This window comes from Tachyglossus aculeatus, chromosome 2 (assembly GCF_015852505.1).
Source record: "Tachyglossus aculeatus isolate mTacAcu1 chromosome 2, mTacAcu1.pri, whole genome shotgun sequence".
NCBI classification, from domain to species: Eukaryota; Metazoa; Chordata; class Mammalia; order Monotremata; family Tachyglossidae; genus Tachyglossus; species Tachyglossus aculeatus.
The window spans coordinates 99533294-99560649 of NC_052067.1; the positions used below are offsets into that span (position 1 = coordinate 99533294).

Consider the following 27356-nt stretch of genomic DNA (forward strand, 5'->3'; position numbering starts at 1 on the left):
AGAGCCCGACGTGGGTTATTGGCTGTTCTGCTTTGCCTGATGCAAATGCCACGTGTAGAGGTTGTGAGGGGTGCCCCAGAGCGATGCCTGCATCTGCCAGCTGGTCACAGCCCACGGGCTCGGCGCTCGATCATATCTGTCAAACTGGTTTCCCCAGGGCTGCGAGAGCCACAGGAACTCTGCCCGCAGAAGATCCACGATGAAAAATGCAATCCCATCAACGTCAGTGTCCGAATCGCCCTTCGGCTGTCAGGCTACGCTCCATCCTTCTCCTTGCTGGATTGGTCCCTCTCCAGTCTGGTTACTCTCCTCATCTCATTCCTTTTCACAATCAGATGTCCTTTGGAGAAATAAATCACCACTCTTCTAAAATTCCCTCTCCAGTGAAACTCTGATTTGGTGCATCTTTGGTAGTTCTTAAGCACCGGGGGCTCATCAAACCACATGAATAGCGAGTTGATCACTCCTGATACTGCCATTTTCCTTTTAATCTTAACAATCTCAGGTGGACGGGGGAACTGTTTGGACCACTAGAGAGCTTTCCAAGCTTTTTGGTTGTTTTTTATTTTTGTTTTTTTTTCTGTGGAGTTTGTTAAGCACTGTGTGCCATATGCTGTGCTTGGCACTGGGGTAGGCACAATCTAATCAGGTTGGACACAGTCCTTTTCCCACTTGGGGCTCACAGTCTTAATCCCCATTTTACAGATGAGGTGATTGAGGTACAGAGAAGTGTGACTTGGCCAAGGTCACAGAGCAGACGAGTGGCAAAGCCGGCACTAGAACAGAAATGCTCCGGGCATGTCACTCCCCTCCTCCAAAATCTCCAGTGGTTGCCTATTAACCATGAAGCAAAAACTTCTCACTATTGTCTTCAAAGCTCTCCATCACCTTGCCCCCTCCTACCTCACCTCCCTTCCCTCCTTCTACAGTCCAGCCTGAACACTCCGCTCCTCTGCTGCTAACCTCCTCACTGTGCCTCATTCTCGCCTGTCCGGCCATCGACCCCTGGCCCACGTCCTCCCTCTGGCCTGGAATGCCCTCTCTCCTCACATCCACCCAACTAGCTCTCTTCCCCTCTTTAAAGCCCTACTGAGAGCTCACCTCCTTCAGGAGGCCTTCCCAGACTGAGCCCCACTTTTCCTCTTCTCCTCCTCCCCTCTCCATCACCCCTACTCCCTCCCTCTGCTCTACCCCCTTCCCCTCCCCCACAACACTTGTGTATATTTGTCCATATTTATCACTCTATTTTATTAATGATGTGTATATATCTACAATTCTCTTTGTTCTGATGGTATTGACACCTGTCTACTTGTTTTGTTTTGTTGTCTGTCTCCCCCTTGTAGACTGTGAGCCCGTTGTTGGGTAGGATTGTCTTTATCTGTTGCCGAATTGTACTTTCCAAGCACTCAGTACAGTGCTCAGCGCACAGTAAGCGCTCAATAAATACGATTGAATGAATGAATGAATGAATCTAAAGCACTGCCAACCCTCCCCTGTCCTGGAATGCCCTCCCAGCTCATAGCAGACAGGCAATTACTTTCCCTGCTTTCAAAGCCTTATTGAATCTGCAGCTCCTCCAAGAGGTCTTCCCTGACTAAGCCCTGCTTTCCTCTTCTCCCACTCCCTTTTGTGTGGCCCTGACTTGATCCCTTTATTCATCCCTCCTCCCAGCACCACAGTGCTTACGTACATGTCTGCAATTTATTTATTTATATTAATGTCTTTCTCCCCCTCTAATAATAAGAATAATTATGGTATTTATTAAGAACTTATTATGTGCCAGGCATTGTACTAACAGCTGAGGTGGATACAAGCAAATCGGGTTGGACATAGTCCCCGTCCCACGTGGGGCTCACAGTCTCAATCTCCATTTTACAGAGGAGGTGACTGAGGTACAGAGAACTGAAGTGACTTGCCTAAAGTCCAATAGCAGACCAGTGGCTGAGTCGGGATTAGAATCCATGACTTCTAACTCCCAGGCCCATGCTCTATCCACTATGCCATGCTGCTTCTCACTATGCTTTGCTGCTTCTCTAGACTGTAAATTCATTGTGGGAAGGGACACAGTTAGATTGTACTCTCCCAAGTGTTTAGTACACTGCTCTGCATACAGTAAGCACTCAATAAATGCCATTGAATGAATAAATGCATTCTTATTGAGAGTCAGGACTTATGTCCTTCAAATACAGGATAGCTATTTGTCCCCTCCAAACAGGACTTTCTGGGAAAATGGACAAAGCGGTGAAATGAGGCATTTGGTCACTGTACCATTGCAACCCATAAATCTGGGGTAACCTACCCCACTGCTGCACCCCTAGCCAGACTGAAGGTAGTTGCTTCAGGCTAGCAGGGTTGGCCTGATAAGGCATGGATTCTGAAAACTAGCTGAGTCCTTTCAGGCAGCATTCCAGGAGGTCAGTAGAAAGCTCTGATTTCTCTATTTCTGAAAGAAAATCTGGACCTTCCTTGCTGACTCAAAAAAGGAATCTCCCCGCTCAGTGCTCCTTTTCCCTCAGTGGCTATAGAAGAAGCCACCATGGCAGTCTCTAGACGAAGTTTGTTGTGGGCAGAAAACACATTGATTGTACTCTTCTAAGCATTTACTACAGTGCTTTACTGAACTAGCAAACATATACATAAGCCTACCATTCAACCTATGCGTCAGGCAAAAACTCCTCACCCTCGGCTTCAAGGCTGTCCATCACCTCGCCCCCTCCTACCTCACCTCCCTTCTCTCCTTCTCCAGCCCAGCCCACACCCTCCGCTCCTCTGCTGCTAATCTCCTCACCGTGCCTTGTTCTCGCCTGTCCCGTCGTCGACCCCCGGCCCACGTCATCCCCCTGGCCTGGAATGTCCTCCCTCCGTATATCCACCAAGCTAGCTCTCTTCCTCCCTTCAGGGCCCTACTGAGAGCTCACCTTCTCCAGGAGGCCTTCCCAGACTGAGCCCCCTCCTTCCTCTCCCCCTCCTCCCCCTCTCCATCCCCCCGCCTTACCTCCTTCCCTTCCCCACAGCACCTGTAGGTATATATGTTTGTACGTATTTATTACTCTATTTATTTATTTTACTTGTACACATTTATTCTATCTATTTTATTATGTTAATATGTTTTGTTTTGTTCTCTGTCTCAACCTTGTAGACTGTGAGCCCACTGTTGGGTAGGGAACGTCTCTATATGTTGCCAACTTGGACTTCCCAAGCGCTTAGTACAGTGCTCTGCACACAGTAAGTGCTCAATAGATATGTTTGAATGAATGAATGAATGCTTTGCACACAGTAAGTGCTCAAGAAATACCACTGATTAATTGATTGATTAATTTACAGGTGTCCAGGTAGTTGACTAAGCAGCTTTGACTCCCGGGTTTTGGGATTTTGGGGTGGTGGGATCGCCACTCTGAGAAACAAGAAAATCCCTTCCACCTCCAGGGTACAGTATTGTCAGGAGGCACTGAGTAGTGCTACCACTCTTGTGAAGGCAAGAAGAGAGGCCCCGCCATGACACCAGGCAAGAGTCAATATTTGCCTTCAGATTCAGAGGACTCATCTTTTCAAAGACAATACCCATTTCAGGATATCACACTGATAAGTGCTGGGAGGGCAGGAGTATAAAAAGGGCCTGACCAGTTTCCACAGTCCCCTTAGGAAGAAACAAGGGACTCTTCGGCATCTGCTGTATTGGCTGCTTTGAGAATTATATCTGTCTTACATATTGCAGGTGAATGAGTACAAGTAGCAGTCGGGTTGCCAAGCAGTAAAGCCAGCACAAAAAGGTAATCATTTCTAAACACCCTAATTTATCTTAGGGAACTATGTGTGCTTCAGCACAAGAGCAATTGACTGGCAGGTTCAATATCAGCAATGATTTTTTTTCCTGTCCAGAGGTTTTGAATTTTGTTTTCCTTTCCCCAAGACAAGTCTGAGAAGGTTTCTTCTAATAATGATGGTACTTAAGTGCTTACTATGTGTCAAGACTGTTCTAAGTGCTGGGGTGGATACAAAATCAGATAATAATAATAATAGTAATAATAATAATAATGATGCTTACTATGTGCAAAGCACTGTTCTAATTGCTGGGGAGAATACAAGGTGATCAGGTTGTCCCATGTTGGGCTCACAGTCTTAATCCCCATTTTACAGATGAAGTAACTGAGGCACAGAGAAGTTAAGTGACTTGCCCAAAGTCACATAGCTGACAATTAGCAAAGCTGGAATTTGACACAGTCCATTTCCCACATGAGGCTCACAGTCTCATACTGGTCATATCTCCACAACTCGAAGCAGAGAATTGAAGCAATTCATGAGAACAATTGTCAAAAAAGGTTTGGGTTTGACAGGTATTTAGAACCAGGTACTTCAATTCTCTGCTTTTTCAGTAAAGCCGCAGGGAAGCAGTGTGGCTCAGTGGAAAGAGTATGGGCTTTGGAGTCACAGGTCATGGGTTCCAATCCCCGCTCCACCCCTTGTCAGCTGTGTGACTTTGGGCAAGTCACTTAACTTCTCTGTGCCTCAGTTCCCTCAACTGTAATATGGGGATTAAGACTGTGAGGCCCACGTGGGACAACCTGATCACCTTGTAACCTCCTCAGTGCTTAGAATGGTGCTTTCCACATAGTAAGCACTTAATAAATAGCATTATTATTATTATTATTATTAAAAGCCTTAACGTTTCATCCAGTAATACCTCTACAGACTTATCTCCCTTGTTCATTTCTCCTCGAATTATTTGGCCGATTTTTCTGAGAACGAGTTTGGGGATTGGATGTATTAATATTCCAGTAAATGCACATTAAGAAACTTGGCAGCCAGTGTTCATTCATTCATTCATTCATTCATTCATTAAATTGTATTTATTGAGCACTTACTGTGTGCAGATCACTGTACTAAGCGCTTGGGAAGTACAAGTTGGCAACATATGGTGTTATGAACCAGGCCCTGAAATCAGCCAGGACAGGTTTTTGTTGGGTTCAGAGGAAGGGAAACAGGCTCAGTTTCACCTTGTGGAAGACAAAGAGAAAAAACAATACTCCATCTGCTAAGAGTACCGCTCATAGAGGTGAGAATGTTAAAGGAAAGATCCCAAGATTCCTGAGTGTGGGTGAGGGTTCTCCCATCCATGGTCTCAAATGGCTTTATTTTCTCTCGATTTGACCATCCACTTCAACTTCTGAAAAGGAAACAAGGGGTTGTAAGTGGTATCATTATCAAGCTTTTTCATTTTTGGGCATTCCTTGGGAGTCGGGGTCCACTATATAGATTGGTGTGTGTGTGTGAAAGATAGAAACAGAGAGATGCACACAATCAATCCATCAAGTAATGGTATTTATTGAGCAATTACTACAAGTGCTAAGCTCTAAGGAGAGAACAATACAACAAAACTAACAGGCATGGTCCCTGCCCAATAATGAGCTAAAAGTCTAGAGGGGAAGACAGACATTAATATGAATAAGTAATTTATAACGAGTAATTCAAAGATATGTACTTAGATGCTGTGGGGTTGAGGATGGGGCAAATATCAGATGTCCATAGGTCACAGATCCAAGGACATAAATGATGCGGAAGGGAGAGTGAGCTAGGGAAAAGAGGGCTTAGTCAGGGAAGGCCTCCTGGAGGTGATGTGAACTTAAGAAGGCTTTGAAGGTGGGGAGAGTGGTGGTCTGGTTTATATGGAGGCGGAGGGAGTTCCTGGCTGGGGGAGGATGGAGGAAAGAGGTAGTCGGCGGGAAGATAGATGAGATCAGAGCCCAGTGAGTACGTTGGCTCTAGAGGAGCAAAGTGTGTGGGCTGGGCTGGAGCAGGAGATTAGTGAGGTGAGGTAGGATGGGGCAAGCCGGCTGAGTGCTTAAAAGCCAGTGGTAAGGAGTTTGTGCTTTCATTCATTCATTCAATCATCTTTATTGAGCACTTATTGTGTGCAGAGCACTGTACTAAGCGCTTGGGAAGTACAAGTTGACAACATATAGACACAGTCCCTACCCAACAGCAGGCTCACAGTCTAGAAGGGGGAGACAGACGACAAAACAAACCATATTAAGAAAATAAAATAAATAGAATAGTAAATATGTACAAGTAAAATAAATGAGTAATTAATATGTACAAACATATATACAGGTGCTGTGGGGAGGGGAAGGAGGTAGGGCAGGGGGATGGGGAGGGGAAGGAGGGGGAGAGGAAGGAGGGGGCTCAGTCTGGGAAGACCTCCTGGAGGAGGTGAGCTCTCAGTAGGGCTTTGAAGGGAGGAAGAGAGCTAGCTTGCCTGATGTGCAGAGGGAGGGCATTCCAGCCCAGGGGTAGGATGTGGGTCGGGGGTCGATGGTGGGACAGGCAAGAACGAGGCACAGTGAGGAGGTTAGCAGCAGAGGAGTGGAGGGTGCGGGCTGGGCTGTAGAAGAAAGAAGGGAGGTGAGGTAGGAGGGGACAAGGTGCTGGAGAGCCTTGAAGCTGAGAGCGAGGAGTTTTTGCCCAATGTGTAGGTTGATTGGTAGTCACTGGAGATTTTTGAGGAGAGGAGTAACATGCCCTGAGCGTTTCTGCACAAAGATAATCCGGGCAGCAGCGTGAAGTATGGATTGAAGTGGGGAGAGATGGGAGGATGGGAGATCAGAGAGGAGGCTGATGCAGTAATCCAGTCGGGATGGGATGAGAGATTGAACCAGCAGGGTAGCGGTTTGGATGGAGAGGAAAGGGCGGATCTTGGCGATGTTGCGGAGGTGAGACCGGCAGGTTTTGGTGATGGATTGGATGTGAGGGGTGAACGAGAGAGAGGAGTCAAGGATGTGGATGGGCAGACATTGGAGGTTCTTGAGGAGTGAGGAGACAGGGACTGAGTGAATTTGTTGATAAATGACCTACGCAACAGAGTGAAGTTATAGTTATTATGGTGCTTGTTAAGCGCTTATTATGTGCCAAACACTGTTCTAAGTACTGGGGTAGATACAAGGTAGTCAGGTTGTCCAACGTTGGGCACACAGTCTTAATCCCCATTTTGCATATCAGGTAACTGAAGCACAGAGAAGTGAAGTGACTTGCCCAAAGTCACACATCAGACAAGTGGCGGAGCCGGAATTGGAACCCACGTTCTCTGACTCCCAAGCCCGAGCTCCTTCCACTAAGCCGTGCTACTTCTAATTGGGGAGAGACTGGACGGGGAGATCAGCAAGGAGGCAGATGAAGTAATCAACACACTTTAGGCAATTTTGTGTACGTGTGTATGTACAGTGGTGTATAGACTTGCATTATAATTATAGACTTTTTTTGGTAAATCTGATCAGGTCTGGCTTCTCTTTATCTTGGACCCCTTTCAAGGATTCAGGATAAGGGTTGGAGTCTCACAGTTCGGGATTTTTTTCACCTGCCCTAACCCGTTCTCTACCCTTTGTACTCTGCTGACTTCAGCTTCCATCACGGAAGGGAAAAACATTAAAATTATCCCATGTGCTCATCAAGTATGGCTGCAGGGGGGACCTGGAGCACTCTAGGAGGAGTGCAAGGGAGAGGAAGTTACTTGATGCAGGTAAATTGGATCCTTGATTTGAATCAAGACTACACTTTCAAAAATCTCTGCCTTTCAGCTGCCTGTGGGACCACCAAATGTGAAATCCCACTGGTTAGGGATCTCCTGTTAGCCCAGATGCTTAATGGATTGAATGTCTTAGTGAGTTGATTTGCATTTTTTGGAAACTCTGTTTTTCGACAATTTCTCATTCAACCAACCATGGCTGGCCTTCGACTGGAAACTTGCTGGATGTAGGTCATAGCCCAGAGCAGGGCAGGGCTGGTCCTGGATTTGGAGCCAGGTTCTAGCGGTGCCATTGAAGTTGAAAACAGGCTCCTTTCTGTCTGGAGAATCTGACCATTGGCAGCAGTCAGTTCAGCCAATCCAGTGGAAATTCTGAAAAAACTGAGCAGAGTCCAAATAATAATAACTGTGGTATTTGTTAAGCATTTACTACGTCGCAGGCACTGTACTGAGTGCTGCGCTAGATATAAGGTAATTGGGTTGGATGCCGGCCCAGTCCCATATTGGGCTCAAAGTCTTAATCCAGAGCTTAGAGCAGTGCCCACCAATTAGAGTAGTGCTTCCAGCACTTAGAATAGTGCTTTGCACATAATAAGCGCTTAATAAATGCTATCATTATTATTATTATTAATCGCCGTCTTACAGATGAGGTAACTGAGGAACAGACAAGTGAAGTGACTTGACCAAGGTCACACAACAGACAATCAATCAATCAATGTTGTATTTATTGAGCACTTACTGTGTGCAGAGCACTGTACTAAGTGCTTGGGAAGTACAAGTTGGCAACATATGGATACAGTCCCTACCCAACAGTGGGCTCACAGTCTAAAATGGGGGAGACAGAGAACAAAACCATACTAACAAAATCAAATAAATAGAATAGATATGTACAAGTAAAATACATAAATAAATTGAGTAATAAATCTGTACAAACATATATACATATATACAGGTGCAGTGGGGAAGGGAAGGAGGTAAGATGAGGGGGATGGAGAGAGGGGCGAGGGGGAGAGGAAGGAAGGGGCTCAGTCTGGGAAGGCCTCCCGGAGGAGGTGAGCTCTCAGAAGGGCCTTGAAGGGAGGAAGAGAGCTAGCTTGGCGGATGGGCAGAGGGAGGGCATTCCAGGCCCGGGGGAAGACGTGGGCCGGGGGTCGGCGGCGGGACAGGCGAGAACGAGGCACGGTGAGGAGATTAGCGGCAGAGGAGCGGAGGGTGCGGGCTGGGCCGTCCCGCGGCCTTTGCCTCAGTGTGTTGGTTCTGGTTGTAGAGCGGGCACCTGGCCTTCTGGGCAGAGAGACACGCGGGTGGCTGCTGCTGCTGCTGCTGCTGCTGCTCCTCCTGCTGCTGCTTGTCCTCAGCCTCCTGGCCCTGGTCACCGTCTGACTCCCGACCCCGGTCCCCCTCTGGTAGTACTTCACCATCGTCCCGGCGGCGAGTCGGTGGCGGTCGGAGCAGCGCCTGCCTCGCCGCCCGTCGCTGACCTCGCCGCCGCCATGAGGAGGCCGCTCGGCCTGGGGTGGGGGGGGGTTAGACAAGCGATTAGACAAGGGATTAGCGGTTAGAGAAGCGATTAGAACCCCAGTCCTCCAGCTCCCAGGTCTGTGCTCTTTCCATTAGGACACACGCAGCTACTTTGGACACCCCAGACCTTTAGGCCACTAGAGAGTCAGGCCACCAGTAAGCCAGGCCACCAGACAAATACCTGGATATCCACCATATGAGCACGCGCCAGCTGATTTCTGCTACTACTGCTGCTGCTCTCTTCTTCCCTGTGTGGGCCTTCCCCCCCGACCACGTACTCTCCTTGCCCTCCTTTTCATCTTTGTCCTTTGCCACCCCCAGCCTCTGGGTGTTGGTATCTTTGCTTTTAGTGGCAGGAACAGGGTGGAACTCATTCCCTTCTTAGCACAGCCTGGGCATCTGTACCTTTGTCCCCCTATTAAGAGTAATAATAAGAATTGTGGTATTGGTTACACACTTACTATGTGCCAGGCACTGAACTTAGCTCTGGGAGATATGAGCGAATCAGGTTGGACACAGTCACTGTCCCACATCTGGCTCACAGTCTTAATCCCCATTTTACAGATGAGGTAACAAGACCTTAGAGTTGGGCCTGGCCAGAAGGTTGCTTCCCCTCTCTCCCACCAATCTCCGACTCCCAGAAGACCACATCCCCACTGGGGAAGGGGCCGATTCGGCTTGATGTTCTCGGTTAAGTCACTTCCTAGCCCACTTCGTTTTTTTTTTTTTTTTGGTATTGTTTACTATGTGCCAGGCACTGTACTGTTAGGGTAGATACAAGATAATGGGGTTGAACCCAGTCCCCGTCCCACATGGGGTTCACAGTCTTAATCCCAGGTGAGCTAACTGAGATACAGAGAAGTCAAGTGACTTATCCAAAGTCACCCAACATTCATTCATTTGAACATATTTGTTGAGTGTTTACTGTGTGCAAACACTGTACTGAGCGCTTGGGAGAGTACAAGATGACAATAAACAGACGCATTCCTTGCCCACAAATGGGAGAACTGGGAGAACTCCCAGGCCCACGCTCTATCCACCAGGCCAGGCTGCTTCAGTTGTCTCAGGACTTGCTGCTCAGAGGGAGGTTTCTGTCAGTGAAATGCTGGTATACTACCAATCCCCACCGGAGGACCTGTGATCTTTCCAAGGCTCAAAGAATCTCTTTGAGGAATGCCGCGTTGGGCCTGGGTAGGCCCAGTGAAAGGATATGACAAAAAAATGACCAGTACAGGAATTCAGTAATAATAATGATAATTGTGTCATCTGTTAAATGCTTATTAGATGTCAAGCACTGCACTAAATGCTGGGGTAAATACACCATAAGCAGACCTGACTGTTCCTCTATTCCGGGGATCAATTTTTAGGCTTCTCAGTTAGGACTTGAGCATAAATAAACCCCTGTTTGGGAGGAGCTGATGAATAAGTAAATGAAGGAGGGAAGATTCGTTCAATCGTATTTTTTGAGCGCTTACTGTGTGCAGATCACTGTACTGGGTGCTTGGGAAGTGCAGGTTGGCAACATATGGAGACGGTCCCTCCCCAGCGGCGGGCTCACAGTCTAGAAGGGAGAGACAGGCAACAAAGCAAAACATATTGACAAAATCAATAGAATAGTAAATATGTACACTTAACTTCTCTGGGCCTCAGTCCCCTCATCTGTAAAATGGGTATTGACTGGTAATAAATGCCATTAGTATTATTATTAAGCACTTACTATGGGCCACTGTTCTGTCTCCCCCTCCCCATCCCCCCGCCTTACCTCCTTCCCCTCCCCACAGCATCTGTATATATGTATATATGTTTGTAAGTATTTATTACTTTATTTATTTATTTTACTTGTACATATTTATTCTATTTATTTTATTTTGTTAATATGTTTTGGTTTATTGTCTGTCTTCCCCCTCTAGACTGTGAGCCCGCTGTTGGGTAGGGACCGTTTTTATATGTTGCCAACTTGTACTGCCCAAGCGCTTGGTACTGTGCTCTGCACACAGTAAGCGCTCAATGCATACGATTGAATGAATATTGCTCTCCTTGTCCTTCTCAGAACTCTAGTTGAGGGAAAGGGGTGGAAGCTGACAACTCTAATTGAAATTTATGAAGTAACTACTTGTTCTTCTTTGTAGAGCATTGCATCATGGCTGAAGAACAGACTGCAGAGCAGAGGAGGGACTTATATGTGCTGAGGTTTAAAGACTTTAACTTCATGCGTTCAATGGTTAATCCAGAGTTTCTAGAAATCATGGAGGACTTCGAAATCAGAGACAATGATATCTTTATAGCCACCTATCCAAAATCAGGTGGGTAAAGGGAATGTCTCTGATCCATTTTTTTCAAAGCCAGGTGTTTTTATTTTTCATGAGCTTTTGAACCTGTGTGGAGTTTCCCCTGAATAGGCCTACCTGAAGGCAGCCTGTCTCAGAGCCTAATGAGAAAAAAAAAAATGATCGTATCTGTTAAGCACTTACTATGTGCCAACCACTGATCTAAGTGCTGGGGTAGAGACAAGGTAATCAGTTTGTCCCACATAGGGCTCACAGTCTTAATCCCCATTTTAGAAATGAGGTCCCTGAGGCACAGAGAGGTGAAGTGACTTGCCCAAAGTCACACAGCTGACAAGTGTGAGCCCGTTGTTGGGTACGGACTGTCTCTATATGCGGCCGACTTGTACTTCCCAAGCGCTTAGTACAGTGCTCTGCACACAGTAAGTGCTCAATAAATTCAATTGAATGCATGAATGCAAGTGGGAAAGGCAGAATTAGAACTCACGACCTCTGACTCACAAGCCCGTCCTTTTGCCACTAAGCCAAGCTGCTCCTGTAGAGTACTCGCTTCATTTATCATGTAAGAGGTCCTGGAGTTTAAGGGATTAGACAATAAAATGCAATTCCTGTTTGCAGTAATTTAGCATATAGGGCACATCACTGTCCTTAATATTAACGATTATAGTGCTAGGGGTAATAATAATGACAGTACTTGTTAAATGCTTACTATGTATCAAGCACTGTTCTGAGTGCCGGGGTAAGTGCAAGTTAGTCAGGTGGGTCCCTGTCCCACATGGGGTTCACAGTCTTAATCCCCATTTTGCAGATGAAGTAACTGAGGTCCAGTGAAGTGACTTGCCCAAGGTCCCATAGCAGACGTACGTTGGAGCTGGGACTAGAACCCAGTTCCTTCTGACTCCTGGCTCTGTCCACTAAGCCACACTGCTAAACTGCCAATTGTGTAGAGACACTAGGTGAAGTGTGGTAAATTCTAGGACCGGCTAGTAATGTTCCCTCGGGAGAGGGGCCTGGGCCATGAACGTCAGCCAGCTGGCAACTGTCCCAGGAATGGATCAGTCTCCTTTGAAAGGCTTGAGGCTCATTTTTAATGTCTGTCTCCTCCTCTAGACCTAAATCCTCCCAGAACAAATAAGCAAATAAGAAATGTGGCATAGAACATGGGCTTGGGAGTCAGAAGGACCTGGATCCATTCATTCATTCAATCGTATTTATTGGGTGCTTACTGTGTGCAGATTCGAATCCTGGCTGTGCCATGTCTCTGCTCTGTGACTTTGGGCAAGTCGCTTCACTTCTCTGGGCCTCAGTTACCTCATCTGGAAAATGGGGATTAAGACAGCGAGCCCTATGTGGGACAGAGTCTGCGTTCAACCTGAGTATCTTGTATCTATCCCAGAGTTTAGTACAGTGCCTGACAGAGCAGACCTCTCAAAGGTCACCAATGACCTCCTGCTTGCCAAATCCAACGGCTCTTACTCTATCCTAATCCTCCATGACCTCTCAGCTGCCTTTGACACTGTGGATCACCTCCTTCTCCTCAACACGCTATCCAAACTTGGCTTCACAGACTCTGTCCTCTCCTGGTTCTCCTCTTATCTCTCCGACCGTTCACTCTCAGTCTCTTTTGCGGGCTCCTCCTCCCCCTCCCATCCCCTTCCTGTAAGGGTTCCTTAAGGGTCAGTTTTCAGTCCCCTTCTGTTCTCTATCTACACTCACACACTTGGTGAACTCATTCGCTCCCACAGCTTCAACTATCGTCTCTACACTGATGACACCCAAATCTACATCTCTCTGCCCCTGCTCGCTCTCCCTCCCTCCAGGCTCGTATCTCCTCCTGCCTTCAGGACATCACCATCTGGATGTCTGCCTGCCTTCCAAAACTCAACATGTCAAAGACTGAACTCCTTGTCTTCTCTCCCAATCCCTGCCCTCTCCCTGACTTTCCCATCACTGTTGATGGCACTACCATCCTTCTGGTCTCACAAGCCCACAACTTTGGTGTCATCCTCGACTCCGCTCTCTCCTTCACCCCTCACCTCCAATCCGTCACCAAATTCTGCCGGTCTCGCATCCGCAACATCACCAAGATCTGCCCTTTCCTTTCCATCCAAACTGCTACCCTACTCATTCAATCTCTCATCCTATCCCGAGTGGATTACTGCATCAGCCTCCTCTCCGATCTCCCATCCTCCTGTCTCTCCCCACTTCAATCTATACTTCACACTGCTGCCTGGATCGTCTCTGTGCAGAAACGCTCTGGGCATGTTACTCCCCTCCTCAAAAATCTCCAGTGGCTACCAATCAACCTACGCAGCAGGCAAAAACTCCTCACTCTCAACTTCAAGGCTGTCCATCACCTCCCCCCGTCCTGCCTCACCTCCCTTCTCTCCTTCTCCAGCCCAGCCTGCACCCTCCGCTCCTCTGCCGCTAATCTCCTCACCGTGCCTCGTTCTCGCCTGTCCGGCCATCGACCCCCGGCCCACGTCATCCCCCGGGCCCGGAATGCCCTCCCTCTGCCCATCCGCCAAGCTAGCTCTCTTCCTCCCTTCAAGGCCCTACTGAGAGCTCACCTCCTCCAGGAGGCCTTCCCAGACTGAGCCCCTTCCTTCCTCTCCCCCTCGTCCCCCTCTCCATCCCCCCATCTTACTTCCTTCCCTTCCCGACAGCACCTGTATATATGTATATATGTTTGTACATATTTATTACTCTATTTATTTTACTTGTACAGATCTATTCTATTTATTTATTTTTTGTTAGTATGTTTGGTTTTGTTCTCTGTCTCCCCCTTTTAGACTGTGAGCCCACTGTTGGGTAGGGACTGTCTCTATATGTTGCCAACTTGTACTTCCCAAGTGCTTAGTACAGTGCTCTGCACACAGTAAGTGTTCAATAAATACAATTGATGATGATGATCAGAACAAAGCTGCTCTCCTACTATGTGTATATAAAGATCGCTCCCTATTCTGCATGTAAATGCTCCTTATGGTGTTACTGGATCTGTTCTCTCCCATACTTGAAGTTGGTCTTATTGCTCTTTCAGATTCTCTTTTCTAAGGAAGTCATTCCAATTGATAGCACCAGGAGAAATCATCTATCAATCCTGGAGGAGAAAACCCACAGTTAGGACCACATTGATTTTCTTTCCGCATTTTGTCCACCGATGGCAAAGTAAACAAGAGTAAACGGTCCAGAATTGGTTCTTCCTACATTTTTCCTCTGCATTTTTGCTTGTCTCCTCTTTCCTTGAGTCTGCCTGAGCCCCTATTCCTACTGAGTGGCTCGGATCCAATCCCTCTGTTTTGGCTTCTGAGGGTATTTGATCTGGGTCTTCCTCTGGGATATTGGTTGAATTTCTTACTTGAAGGCAAGAAGTAAGTAAATACATCCTTCATAAGAATTCCAAGGAGCTGCTTGGCTCAATGGAAAGAGCACGGGCTTGGGAGTCAGAGGTCATGGGTTCCAATCCCAGCTCCACCAATTGCCAGCTGTTTGCCTTTGGGCAAGTCACTTAACACCTCTGTGCCTCAGTTACCTCATCTGTAGAATGGGGATGAAGATTGTGAGCCCCACATGGGACAATCTGATCTCCTTGTATCCTCTCCAGCACTTAGAACGGTGCTTTGCACATAGTAAGTGCATATGAAATACCAGAAGCAGCATGGCTCAGTGGAAAGAGCACAGGCTTGGGAACCAGAGGTCATGGGTTCTAATCCCGGCTCCACCACTTGTCAGCTGTGTGACTTTGGGCAAGTCACTTCACTTCTCTGTGCCTCAGTTACCACACCTGTAAAATGGGGATTAAGACTCTGAGCCCCACGTGGGCCAACCCGATCACCTTCTATCCCCCCCGCAACCAGAGCTTAGAACAGCGCTTCGCACCTAGTAAGTGCTTAACAAATGCCATTATTATTATTATTATTACTGTTTGACCCCACAACCTCTTTTGTTTTGTTGTCTGTCTCCCCCTTCTAGACTGTGAGCCCGCTTTTGGGTAGGGACCATCTCTACATGTTGCCAATTTGGACTTCCCAAGTGCTTAGTACAGTGCTCTGCACACAGTAAGCATTCAATAAATATGATTGAACAGCAGCAACAGCAGCAGCACTGTGATGGGCCCTAAGATCTAGGCACTGGGCCTCCTGGCCCTTTAAGGAAAAGAGAAGCAATTGCTAGTTTTACCTTTAGCTACACTGGATACTCCTTTTGTTTTTTCACATCTGGAGAAAATAGATTGGAGAAGACAGTGTGTAATCCATCATTTTCTTATTTGGGGGGAATAAAATGGTATTTCTTTCTCCTTTTTACAGGAACTGTTTGGACTCAGCAGGTAGTGAATTTAATTTTATCTGATGAACATCGGAACGGAATGCAAAATCTGGAGAACATAGAGAGAGCCCCATGGCTTGAGTACAACCTGCGCAAGGCTAATTATACCCTCCTGCCAAGCCCTCGAGTCTTTAGCACCCATCTGCCTTACAATTTGTTGCCCAAGGGTGTGCAGAGCCAAAAAGTCAAAGTAGGCAACATTTTTACTTCTTAATGTCTGCATAGGATGGGATTAAGAGTATGACCCCATGTGGGACCGGGACTCTTTTCAACCTGATTAACTTGTGTCTACCCCAGCACTTAGAATAGTGCTTGGCAAATAGTAAGCACTTATTTATTTGGTTCATGATGTGCATCTAGCTTGACTTCTATTTATTCTGACAACTTGACACCTGTCCACATATTTTGTTTTGTTGTCTGTCTCCCCCTTCTGACTCTGAGCCCGCTGTTGGGTAGGGACCGTCTTTATATGTTGCCGACTTGTACTTTCCAAGTGCTTAGTACAGTGCTCTGCACAGAGTAAGCACTCAATAAATGCGATTGAATGAACAAATGATGAACAAGTACCATTATTATTGAAGAAGTGTGTCCTAGTGGACAGAACACAGGGCTGGGGGTCAGAAAGACCTGGATTCTCATCCTGGCTCCTCCATATGTCTGCTGTGTGACCGTGGGCAAGTCACTTTACTTCTCTGTTCCTCATTACCTCAACTGTTAAATGGAGATTGAGATTCTGAGCCCCAGAATCTCAGGACTGTGTCCAACCTGACTATCTTGTATGTACCCCACTGCTTAGGACAGTGCTTGGCACATAATAAGCACTTAACAAATACCATCACTATTATTACTATTTCCATAACCCCACTTACTGACACCTGGCCCTCTCACCCCACCAGGGGGACAGAGGAAATGGAAGGAGCCACTCAAGCCTGTCGATTTCGTTATTTGTGAACAGCTTTAGCAAAGTATTTGAGGGGGAAGAAATCAAAACTATTGCCTTTAATGAAATGATTTCATTTATCCATGCTTTTCTCACTTCAGTCACCACGAAAAATGGAGAGATCTATATCTCTCTATCAATATCTATAGCTATCTATATCTATATCTATCTATATATAGAGAGAGTTTTTAATTAATCAATCAATCAATGGTTTTTGTTTGCTTACTGTGGACAGAGCACTAAGAACTTGGGAGAATGCAGTACAATAGAATTAGTAGACACTATCCTTCCCCTCAAGGAGTTTACAATGTACGTTAAAATAAATTACAAATAAGAGATGCAGCAGAATATAAGGATATGTGCATAAGCACTCTGGGGCTGGGGGTGAAGTGAGTAGCAAAATGTCTAAGGAGTACAGACCCATGGACATAGTTTATGCAGAAGGGTGGGAAAATAAGGTGAGGAGAAGAGAGGTTAGTGAGAGGACGCCTCTTTTAGAAGAAACAATTTTAGTAGGACTTTGAAGGTGGGGAGAATGGTGGTCTGTCAGAGTTGAAGGGGGAGGCAGGCAGGAGGGAGGACTCGATCAGAGGTCAGAGGGGAGAGAGATGAAATCGGGGTACATTGAGTAGATTGGTGTTAAAGGGGAGAAATGTGCTCTCGGAGTTGTAGTAAGGGAGGAGAAAAGAATAAGAAAGAGGTAGAGAGCTGTGAGTCCCTTAAAGGGGATGTTGAGGAGTTTCTGTTTGATGCCGAGATGGATGGACAACCTCTGGAGGGTTTTGAGGAGTGGGGAGATATAATACAGTGCTTTGCACACACTAAGTGCTCAAGAAATGCCATTGAATGAATAAGCAGAACGAATTTTTGAAAAATGATCCAGGCAGCAGAGTGAAGTAGTTACTGTTAGGGGTGAGGAGTAGGCTGGAGGAGGGGAAGTCATTGAGGAAGCCGATAAAGTAGTCAAGTTGGAAAATAATAATAATAATAATGGTATTTGTTAAGCACTTACTTGTGCAAGGCACTGTATTAAGCACTGGGTTGGATACATATAAATCGGGTTGGATGCAGTCCCTGTCCCACATATGGATCACAGTCTTAATCCCGATTTTGCAGATGAGGTAACTGAGGCAAAGAAAAGTGAAGTGACTTGCCCAACGTCACAAACCAGACAAGCAGCAGAGGCAGGATTAGAACCCATGACCTTCTGACTCCCAGGCCCATACTCTACGTGCTTGGAAAAGGATGGAGACAGTTTGGTCGGAAATGGAGGGCAGGATTCTAGAGATGTGAGGAGAGGACTTACAGGATTTATGAACATGTCTATAAATTATATGTTATAAATAACATTTATATTATCATCTGTCTCCCCCTCTAGATTGTAAACTTATTGTGGGCAGGGAACATGTCTACCAACTTTATTATATTGTACTCTCCCAACCTCTTAGTACAGTTCTACACACACACACACACACACACACACACACACACACACACACACACACGCACACACACACACAAGTAAGCACTTAATAAATTGATTAATCTGATGTCAAACTGAATATGCAGTTTGTGAGAGACTTGAGTTAAGGACAATGCCAAGGTTATGGGTCTGTGAGACAGGGAGGATGGTAAAGCTTGTTTATTTCTTTAATTAGATTAGAAAAATCCCAACCAGAGAAGAACTTGAGTAGAGGAGAATAAGATGCATTGTAAGCATCTCATGATTCATAAAATAATATGAATATGATCAAAAAAATAGATATAATCAAGAAAAATTAGATCAATAATATCCTTAAGAAATCCCATTGATCAATCAATCAATCGTATTTATTGAGCGATTACTGTGTGCAAAGCACTGTACTAAGCACTTGGGAAGCACAAGTTGGCAACATATAGAGACAGTCCCTACCCAACAGTGGGCTCACAGTCTAAATAATGATAATGATGATGGTATACCATAAGTATGATAATGATATTTCACATCTAAAATGGTGTCTTTTAATTTACAGGTTATATACGTGTACCGAAACCCTAAGGATGTTATGACCTCATTTTATCATTTCTCAAAACTCTTGACAAAACTACAGACATCAGACACAATGGAGGATTTCATGGAGAGATTTTTAGCAGGAGATGGTAATGATCAGTTCATTTTCCTTCAAAGACATAAGCTTCCATTTTTGGAAAAGAGAGCTCTTTGTCTTCAAAATGTAATCAGCGAGGCCGCATCCTTTCAATCAGTGATATTTACTGGACACCTTCCCAGGACCTTGGGAAAGTACATAGGCCTCCATGTTTTGACAAGAGACCTCTTTGTTTTCATCATATAATTGCCTAGGCTGCATCCATCAGTGAGTGAAATTTGTGGGGCACCTTACTAAGAGCTTGGAAAAGTACAGTATAATAGAATAGTTAGATACAAGGAGCTTAAAGTCTACAGGGGGAGGAAGACATTAAAATAGATTAGGAATAAGGGAATCAGTAGAGTCTAAAAATATTTGCATTAAGTGGTGTGAGGTTGGGGTAATCTAAAAGCGCTTAAGGGTTACACAGTTCAGAATCGACACATAGGAGAGGGTGGATAGGGGAAATGAGGCCTTAGTCTGGGAAGGCATCTTGGAGGACATACAATTTGAACAAGAAATTGAAGTTGGGGAGAGTGGTGGACTGCCAGATATGAAGGGGTGAGGGATTTCCAGGCCCAAGGAGAAACTTGGGCAATGTGTTGATGGCAGTAAAGCTGAGATCAGGGTACAGTGATTAAGTTGATATACTAGTGAAATGGAGGTTGAGTTTTAGTAGAAGATCAGAGAAGCAAGGCAGGAGTGGGAGAACGGATTGAGTGACTTATAACTAGTGGATACTTTCTAGACTGTGAGCCCTTTGTTGCCTAGGGACTGTTTCTCTATGTTGCCGATTTGTACTTCCCAAGTGCTTAGTACAGTGCTGTGCACACAGTAAGCACTCAGCAAATCTGAATGAATTGAATGAATTCTAGCCTACGGTAATGAGTTTCTGTTTGACGCAGGGCTGGATGAGCAGCCGCTGGAGGTTTATTAGGAGAGGGGGGATGTGGACTGAGCTTTTTTTTAAGAAAACGATCTGGGCAGCAGAGTGAATTATGGACTGGAGAGGGGAAGACAGGCAGCAGAGAGGTCAGTGAAGAGGCTGATGCAGGAGTCAAGGCAGGATCTGGTAAGTGCTTGGAGATCTCAAGCAAAGGCTTTTTGCCAAATTGCTGTTGCAGTTTGCTGAATAATAGCCATTCTGTCCTCTTTCAATGTGGCCTGGTCATTAGGACTAGCTGAGCAAATGATCTGACTTGAGGATGTATGTTGAGAATGAAGAGTCATCAATTTTACTATATTCACTATATGTATATATATATATATATATATATATATATATGTATGACCCCTGACTCCAAAGCCCGGGCTCTTTCCACTGAACCACGCTGCTTCTCTAAATAATAGTAATGATGGTTTTTGTTAAGCGCTTACTATGTGCAAAGCACTGTTCTAAGCACTGGGGAGGTTACAAGGTGATCAGATTGTCCCACGCGGGGCTCACAGTTTTAATCCCCATTTTTCAGATGAGGTAACTGAGGCCCAGGGAAGTTAAGTGACTTGCCCAAAGTCACACAGCTGACAATTGACGAAGCTGGGATTTGAACCCATGACCTCTGACTCCAAAGCCTGCGCTCTTTCCACTGAGCCATGCTGCCATCTCCTCCAAGAGGCCTTCCCCGATTAAGCCCTCATTTCCCTTACTACTTCTCCCTTCTGAATTGGCCTTGCACTTAGATTTGAGCCTTTTAGGAACTTGATGTTCTCCCCACCATCAGTCCCACAGCACTTACGTATGGAACCTCAATTTATTTTACTATCACCCCCTCTAGATTGTAAACTTCCCATGGACAGGGAATTTGTCTACCAACTCTGTTGTATTGTTCTCTCCCAATTGCTTAGTGCAGTGGCCTGAACACAAGAAGCCCTCAAAAAGTATCACTGATTGACTGGCAGCCAATCCATAAGGCAGAGAACTGTAGGGATCACAGGATCCAAGGGGAGTGAATTGGGCTTCATATTAGTTCAAAAGCAGTGATCCTGAGGGCCCCTGTTGGCTTTATATTGGTTTGCATCTCTAATCAGACATTTCATTTGGTTTACATTGGATTCCTTTGAAGCATGGAACTGTAACTTGAACACCAAGTAGTTTCCTTTTTCATTCATTCATTCATTCAATCGTATTTATTGAGTGGTACTGTGTACTGAGCACTGTACTAAGCACTTGGAAAGTACAATATAGCAATAAAGAAAGACAATCCCTGCCCACAGTGGGCTTACAGTCTTAGAGGAGGGGAGACAAACATGAAAACAAGTAAACAGGCATCAACATAAATAGACTTATAGATACATACATAAGTGCTGTGGGGCAGGGAGGGGAGTGAAGAGCAAAGGGAGCTAATTGAGGTGATGCAGAGGAGGGAGAGCTGAGGAAAGGAAGCTTAGTCTGGGAAGGCCTCTTGGAGGAGGTGTGGTTTCAGTAGGGCTTCGAAGTGGGGAAGAATGATTGTTTGGCAGATTCGAGGAGGGTGGGCATTCCAGGCCAGAGGCAGGACATGGGCCAGGGGTCAGTGGTGAGACAAGAGAGATCGAGGCCCGGTGAGAAGGTTAGCACCAGAGGAGCGAAGTGTGTGGGCTCAGGTGTAGAAGGAGAGAAGGGAGGTGAGGTAAGAAGGGGCAAGGTGATGGAGAAATTTGAAGCTAATAGTGAGGAGCCAATAGTGCTTTCTCAGGAAGACTATAAATAACACAAACAAAATAAAACAAACAAAAGTTTGCAATTAAAACCTAACCATTCTACTTTCAGACCTGATGTACCTGGTGTAGTACTCATTGTCTACAATGAGTGTAGTACTCATTGTCTCCATCTTAGGATGGATGAAATCGCAGTGGAGGAGGTCATTGATCCAATTCCTGTATAAAAATTAACACCTTTCTCAAGAGTGGAAAGAGGCCTGTAGACCATTAACAAAGACAGGAGGCTACTGAAAGAGGGTAACCTCCCTTGGATTTGCTCCCTTTTTCACCCCTCTCTCAGCCTCACAGCACTAATGTCCATATCCATCATTTATTTATTTATATTAGTGACTGTCTTCCCACCCTAGACTGTAAGCTCGTTGTGGACGGGGACTGTGTCTACCCACTGTGTTGTATCGTACTCTCCCAAGCACTTACTATGTGCCAGGCACTGTTCTAAACACCGGGGTAAATACAAGATAATTAGGCAGGACACAGTCCCTGTTGCACATGGAGCTCACATTCTTAATCCCCATTTTACAGATGAGGTAACCGAAGCACAGAGAAATGAAGTGTCTTGCCCAAGAGAGAACAGTTGCACAGATAGAAATACATGTAGGGACCAGGCATTAGCCAATTTGAGAGAATAGCAGTCAAAAGGTGCAACAAACTTTAAAACCAAGTCTACGTAGTTGGCTCAGGCCTACATTAGGCCTATTAGACCATTAATCAATAGTGGTATTCATTAAATGCTATTTGCCAAGCACTAGTGTAGATAGAAGATAATCCCAAACAGGATTCACAATCTAGGAGAAATGAAGGGGTAGGTGTCTTATTCCCGTATTGCAGATGTGAAAACTGAGGCACACTTCCCACTAGGCCAGGATCCCTTCTATCAATACTGTTGTCCTGGTTTATAATAATAATTAATGTAATAATATGGTACTTACAATAATTATGGTCCTTGCTCAGGGTCTCACAGCAGATATGTGGCAGAGCTAGGATTAGAATCCAGGTCCTCTGACTCCCAGGACTGGGCTCTTTTCTGGTAGACACATTTCTTGCCGACAAAGAGCTTACAGTTCAGAGGGGGAGACAGACATTAAAATGAGCTGCGCAGTTGTGTATATGTGCTGTGGGGCTGAAGGTGGGGTGAATATCAAGTACTCAAATGGTACAGATCCTAAGTGCATAGGCAAGGAAGGAGGAGCAGGGAGTAGGGGAAATGAGGGCTCAGTTGAGGAAGGCCTCCTGGAGCAGATGTGATTTTAATAAGGCACTGAAGGTGGGGAGAGTGTCGTTCTGTCATATATGAAGGGGAGGAAGAGTTCCAGGTCAGAAGTGGGACTTGGGCAAGGGGTCGGCAGCGAGGTAGTTGAACTTGAGGTGCAGTGGGACGGTTGACATTGGAGGAGTGATGAGTGTGGCCTGGGTTGTGATAGGCAATCAGCCAGGGAAGGTAAGTGGGGCTGAGCTGATTGAGTGCTTTACAGCCATGGTAAGGAGTTTCTGTTTGATGGAGAGGTGAATGGGCACCCCGAAGAGAGTCTTGCAGAGAAATGGGTATTGTGGACTGAATGCTTTTTGAGAATAATGATCGGGGCAGCAGAGTGAAGTATGGGGAAGTACAGAGTGAAGAGGAGGCATGGAGGTCTGAAGGTGGAGGCTGATAGAGTAATTAAGACTGGATATGATAGATAGAAGCTAGGATCTCAAACTCATGGAATTGAGATCCGAAGACAGCGGGTGTTTGAACAAAGCAACTACATGATGTTGGAGCAGGAACTATTTCTTCCAATCAAAATCAGCTGACCCATGAATTCAACAAGTATGTGGTGCTTCATGTCTACGCTGTTTCTCTTTCTGTGTATAAGACCAATGGTAATATAGTTGAGTTTATCCATGAGAAAGGAAATAATGCATTTTCTAGGTTGAGAAGCCATCTAGGAAGAAACACATTTGGGAAAATATCAGCTAACCCTGGATTGTGTTGCTCTTTTTAACAGTGTTGGCCAATTTGTGGTTTGACCATATCAAGGGCTGGTACAGTCACAAGAATAACTTCAATATTCTCTTCTTGACCTATGAGGAGATGAAGAAGGTAAAATGATGGGGCAGGGACTCTAATTCCAATTCCATGACCCACTCTCCAATATGCCCTAGATTGATGCTGAATTTGAATTGGAGGGAATCCACTCCCTCTAGACTAAGCTCCTTGTGGGCAGGTAACATGTCTACTATCTCTGTTATAACGTATCTGCCCAAGCGCTTAGTACAGTGCCCTGCACACAATAAATTGGATTTTAATTGATCAATTGAAGGGCATCCTCAATGTGTATGATTTCTCTTTACATAGTCACAATTCTTTTTCTTTTAAAATCACCAAGAATTTTACAAGCGCTGGTCATGATTCACAAGAGAGAGGTGACAAAGCGCATGCTAAGATAAGTGAGAGAGACATGTGAGCTCATGCAATGTGCTAGTTCCTGAGATAGCAATCCATGGCCGTGAATTTAAAATAATCTAAATTAATTTTTCACAGATTTGCATTACACTATTTTCCTCAAATAGACTTCAGTAATCTTAAATACACTTAAGTGTCCATGGTATTTATTGAGCATCTACATCCATGGCATTTAGAGAAGCAAGGTGGCCTAGAGGATAGTGGATAGAGACCTGGGGGTCAGAAGAACCTGTGTTGTAATCCCTGTTCCCCAACTTGTCTGCTGCGTGCCCTTGGGTGAGTCACTTAACTTCTCTGTGCCTCAATTACCTTATCTGTAAATTGAACAGTAAGACTGTGAGCCCCATGTGGGACATGGACTGTGTCCAATCTGAATAAATCGCATCTACTCCAGCACTTAGTACAGTGCCTGGCACATAGTAAGTGCTTAACAGATACCATGAAAAAATCTTTTGCACGTAGAGCACTGTACTAAAATGCATGATGTAGACTCTGCCTTCTAGAAACACATAATCTATGATATAGAGATATAATTTCAAAACATTAAAAAGTCATACATTCAGGGACTGATAGAGGCAAAAATGATGATTACTGTAGACAAGCAATCCAACCCCCTTTCCTTCCTAACTCATAACCCTATCATTTGCCAACTTGTACTTCCCAAGCGCTTAGTACAGTGCTCTGCACACAGTAAGCGCTCAATAAATACGGTTGATTGATTGATTGATTTGCTCTAGCTCTAATAGCCTCAACAATGCCATAGCCCCAACCCTTAGCCAACCCCCTAATTCTAATCCTAGCATGAGTTTTATTGTCAATCCTTGCCCTACTCCTCACCTAGCTAAAAATGACCCTGTTCCAAGAGATAGTAAAATTCTCAAGAGCCAGGACTGTGTTCCTCACTTCTGGTAATTTCCCAGAGAGCATAAAGCAGGATGATGATGATGATAGCAATGATGATAAGGAGAGGAATTTCATTCCTCGGGCCATGTCTAGGAGAGCTCTTAAAACCTAGACTTTGTGTTCCCATAGCTCTTCTGAGCCTACACTACGGGGCCCCCTTTAAATTTCCTGGGTTGGGGGTATTTATTTGTGTGAGCTCTTGTTTGTGCTTCATGGATGTCCATGTAAATTCAATTCTTAGGACCTCAGAAATGCTGTTCTAAAGATCAGCAAATTCCTGGGAAAGAAGCTGACAGATGAAGATGTGGAGTCTGTGGTGAAACAAGCAACTTTCGAGAACATGAAAAACGATCCCAGAGCGAATTATGACGCTATAGCTAGAGAACTTGGAAGGACGCACGAACAAGATTTTCTTCGTAAAGGTATCACCGCCTGGAAACCAATAACTTCAGGGCTTGTTCGAAGTTGCTGTCACCAGAAGGAAGTTCCTGGGTTAGCTGGATTCAGAGGGGAGGCAGTGTAGCCTAATAGAAGGAGCACAGGCCTGGGAGTCCTAGGCTTGGGTCCTAATCCCGGCTCAACCATTTTCACTTACTCTGTGCTCTTGGACAGGTCACTTAACTTCTTGGTGCCTCAGTTTTCTCATCTGTAAAATGGGGATTAAATGCCTATTTTCTCTCCTTCTTAGACTGTGAACCCCATATGGAACAAGGACTGGGACAGTTTGGATTGTCTTGTATCTCCTCCAGTGCTTATTCATTCATTCATTCCATTGTATTTCTTCAGTGCTTCCTGTGTGCAGAGCACCGGACTAAGCGCTTGGGAAGTATAAATCCATCCAAACAGTCTTCATTCTGGCTCAGGCACTTGTCATATACTGACTTGACTATTGTATCAGCCTCCTTGCCAATCTATTGGCCTGCAGTCTCTCTCTTCTCCAGTCTGTACTACATTTTGTTGCCTGGATCATTTTTCGAAAACGCCATCCTGCATGTGTCTGCCCGCCCCTCAAAAACCTCCTGTGGTACTCATTCCTCTCCATATCAAACAAACTCCAGATCATTAGCTTTCAGACCCTCAATTCGTTCATTCATTCATTCGATTATATTTATTGAGCGTTTACTGTGTGCAAAGCACCGTACTCAGAACTCTGGGAGAAGCAGCATGGCTTAGTGGAAAGAGCAAAGGCTTGGGAGTCGAGGTCGTGAGTTTTAATCCCGGCTCTGTCACTTGTCAGCTGTGTGACTTTTGGCAAATCACTTGACATCTCTGTGCCTCAGTTACCTCATCTGTAAAATGGGGATGAAGACTGTGAGCTGCACATGGGACAAGCTAATTACCTTGTATCTATCCCAGCTCTTAGAACTGTGCTTGTCACACAGTAAGAGCTTAACAAATATTATTATTATTATTATTATTACAATACAACATCAGACACATTCCCTGCAGTCAGCTCTCTCCATCAGTCAATCAGTCCATGGTATTTATTGGGCACTTACTGTGAGCAGAGCGCTGAACTAAGCACCTGGGAGAGTACAATACAATAGAGTTTGGGAGACATGATTCCTGCCCACCAGGACCTTACAAGCTACAGGGGGAGACAAACATTAAAATAAACTACAGGTAGAGGAAATCGTAAGAATCTAGTGCTATGTATATAAGTGTGTGCGGTTGAGTTGAGTATCTAAGTGCTTAAGGGATGCTCAGCCAAGAGCATATGTGATGAGGATGGGAAAGACTTTGGTAAACTTGGACACTGACCACTTTTTACATTAAAATAGGATGGAGTACTCAGAAATGGGTTCATCACAATGCATAGGTCATCCAACTAGGGGATTTCCATTCCACTGGAAGGAAAAATTGCTTTGACACTGGAGACCAACAATGTGGTCTTTTATTTGTAAATGTCTGGTTTCAAAATACTCCACTAGTGTACCCTCAAATTTAGTGGGCCATTTATTAAAGGAAGCAGAGAAGCCGCATGGGTCAGTGGAAAGAGCATGGGCTTTGGAGTCAGAGGTCATGGGTTCAAATCCAAGGCTCCGCCACTTGTCGGCTATGTGACTCTGGACAGGTCACTTAGCTTCTCTGAGCCTCAGTTACCTCATCTGTAAAATGGGGATGAAGACTGTGAGCCCCACTTGGGACAACCTGATCGTCTTGTAACCTCCCAAGCACTTAGAACAGTGCTCTGCACATAGTAAGCAATTAATAAATGCCATCATTATAAAGGAAACTGAGCCTAAAAGCCACTGGGAATCCAAAAAATTGATCCACTACTAAAAGTTTCTTTCTCAGGTTCTTTATCGTTATCCAAAAATGAGTATATAACACCCTTCTCCCCATTTGGTTATCTTACATACAAATGCTAGATTTCTTCTCCTCCCTTCCAGGCATCATTGGGGACTGGAAAAATTGCTTGACTGTGTCTCAAAGTGAGAGATTCGACAAGGTTTTTCAGGAGCAGATGAAAGATTTACCTTTGAAGTTCATCTGGGATATGAATGAAGATCTTTAGATGCCATGCTGCGGAAAATCAATCATTTACAATTGAATTAAATAGATGTGTTCCAGCACAGCGCTGTAGATCTCGGAA

General features: G+C 45.2%; 1 protein-coding gene across 2 annotated transcripts; it reads left to right on the plus strand.

The window, feature by feature from the left end:
• The first annotated feature begins 3648 nt into the window (after positions 1 to 3648).
• Positions 3649 to 27356, plus strand: LOC119921727 (amine sulfotransferase-like). 2 transcript variants are annotated; one of them, XM_038741783.1, is made up of 7 exons: positions 3649 to 3770; positions 11167 to 11340; positions 15630 to 15838; positions 18601 to 18727; positions 23400 to 23494; positions 25002 to 25182; positions 27154 to 27356. In XM_038741783.1, exons 2-7 carry the CDS (start codon positions 11178 to 11180, stop codon positions 27276 to 27278), a joined length of 900 nt encoding a protein of 299 aa, XP_038597711.1. In that variant the 5' UTR covers positions 3649 to 3770; positions 11167 to 11177; the 3' UTR covers positions 27279 to 27356. The 2 variants fall into 2 exon arrangements, with proteins under 2 accessions (XP_038597711.1, XP_038597716.1); XM_038741788.1 differs by lacking the exon at positions 3649 to 3770 and adding an exon at positions 7448 to 7510.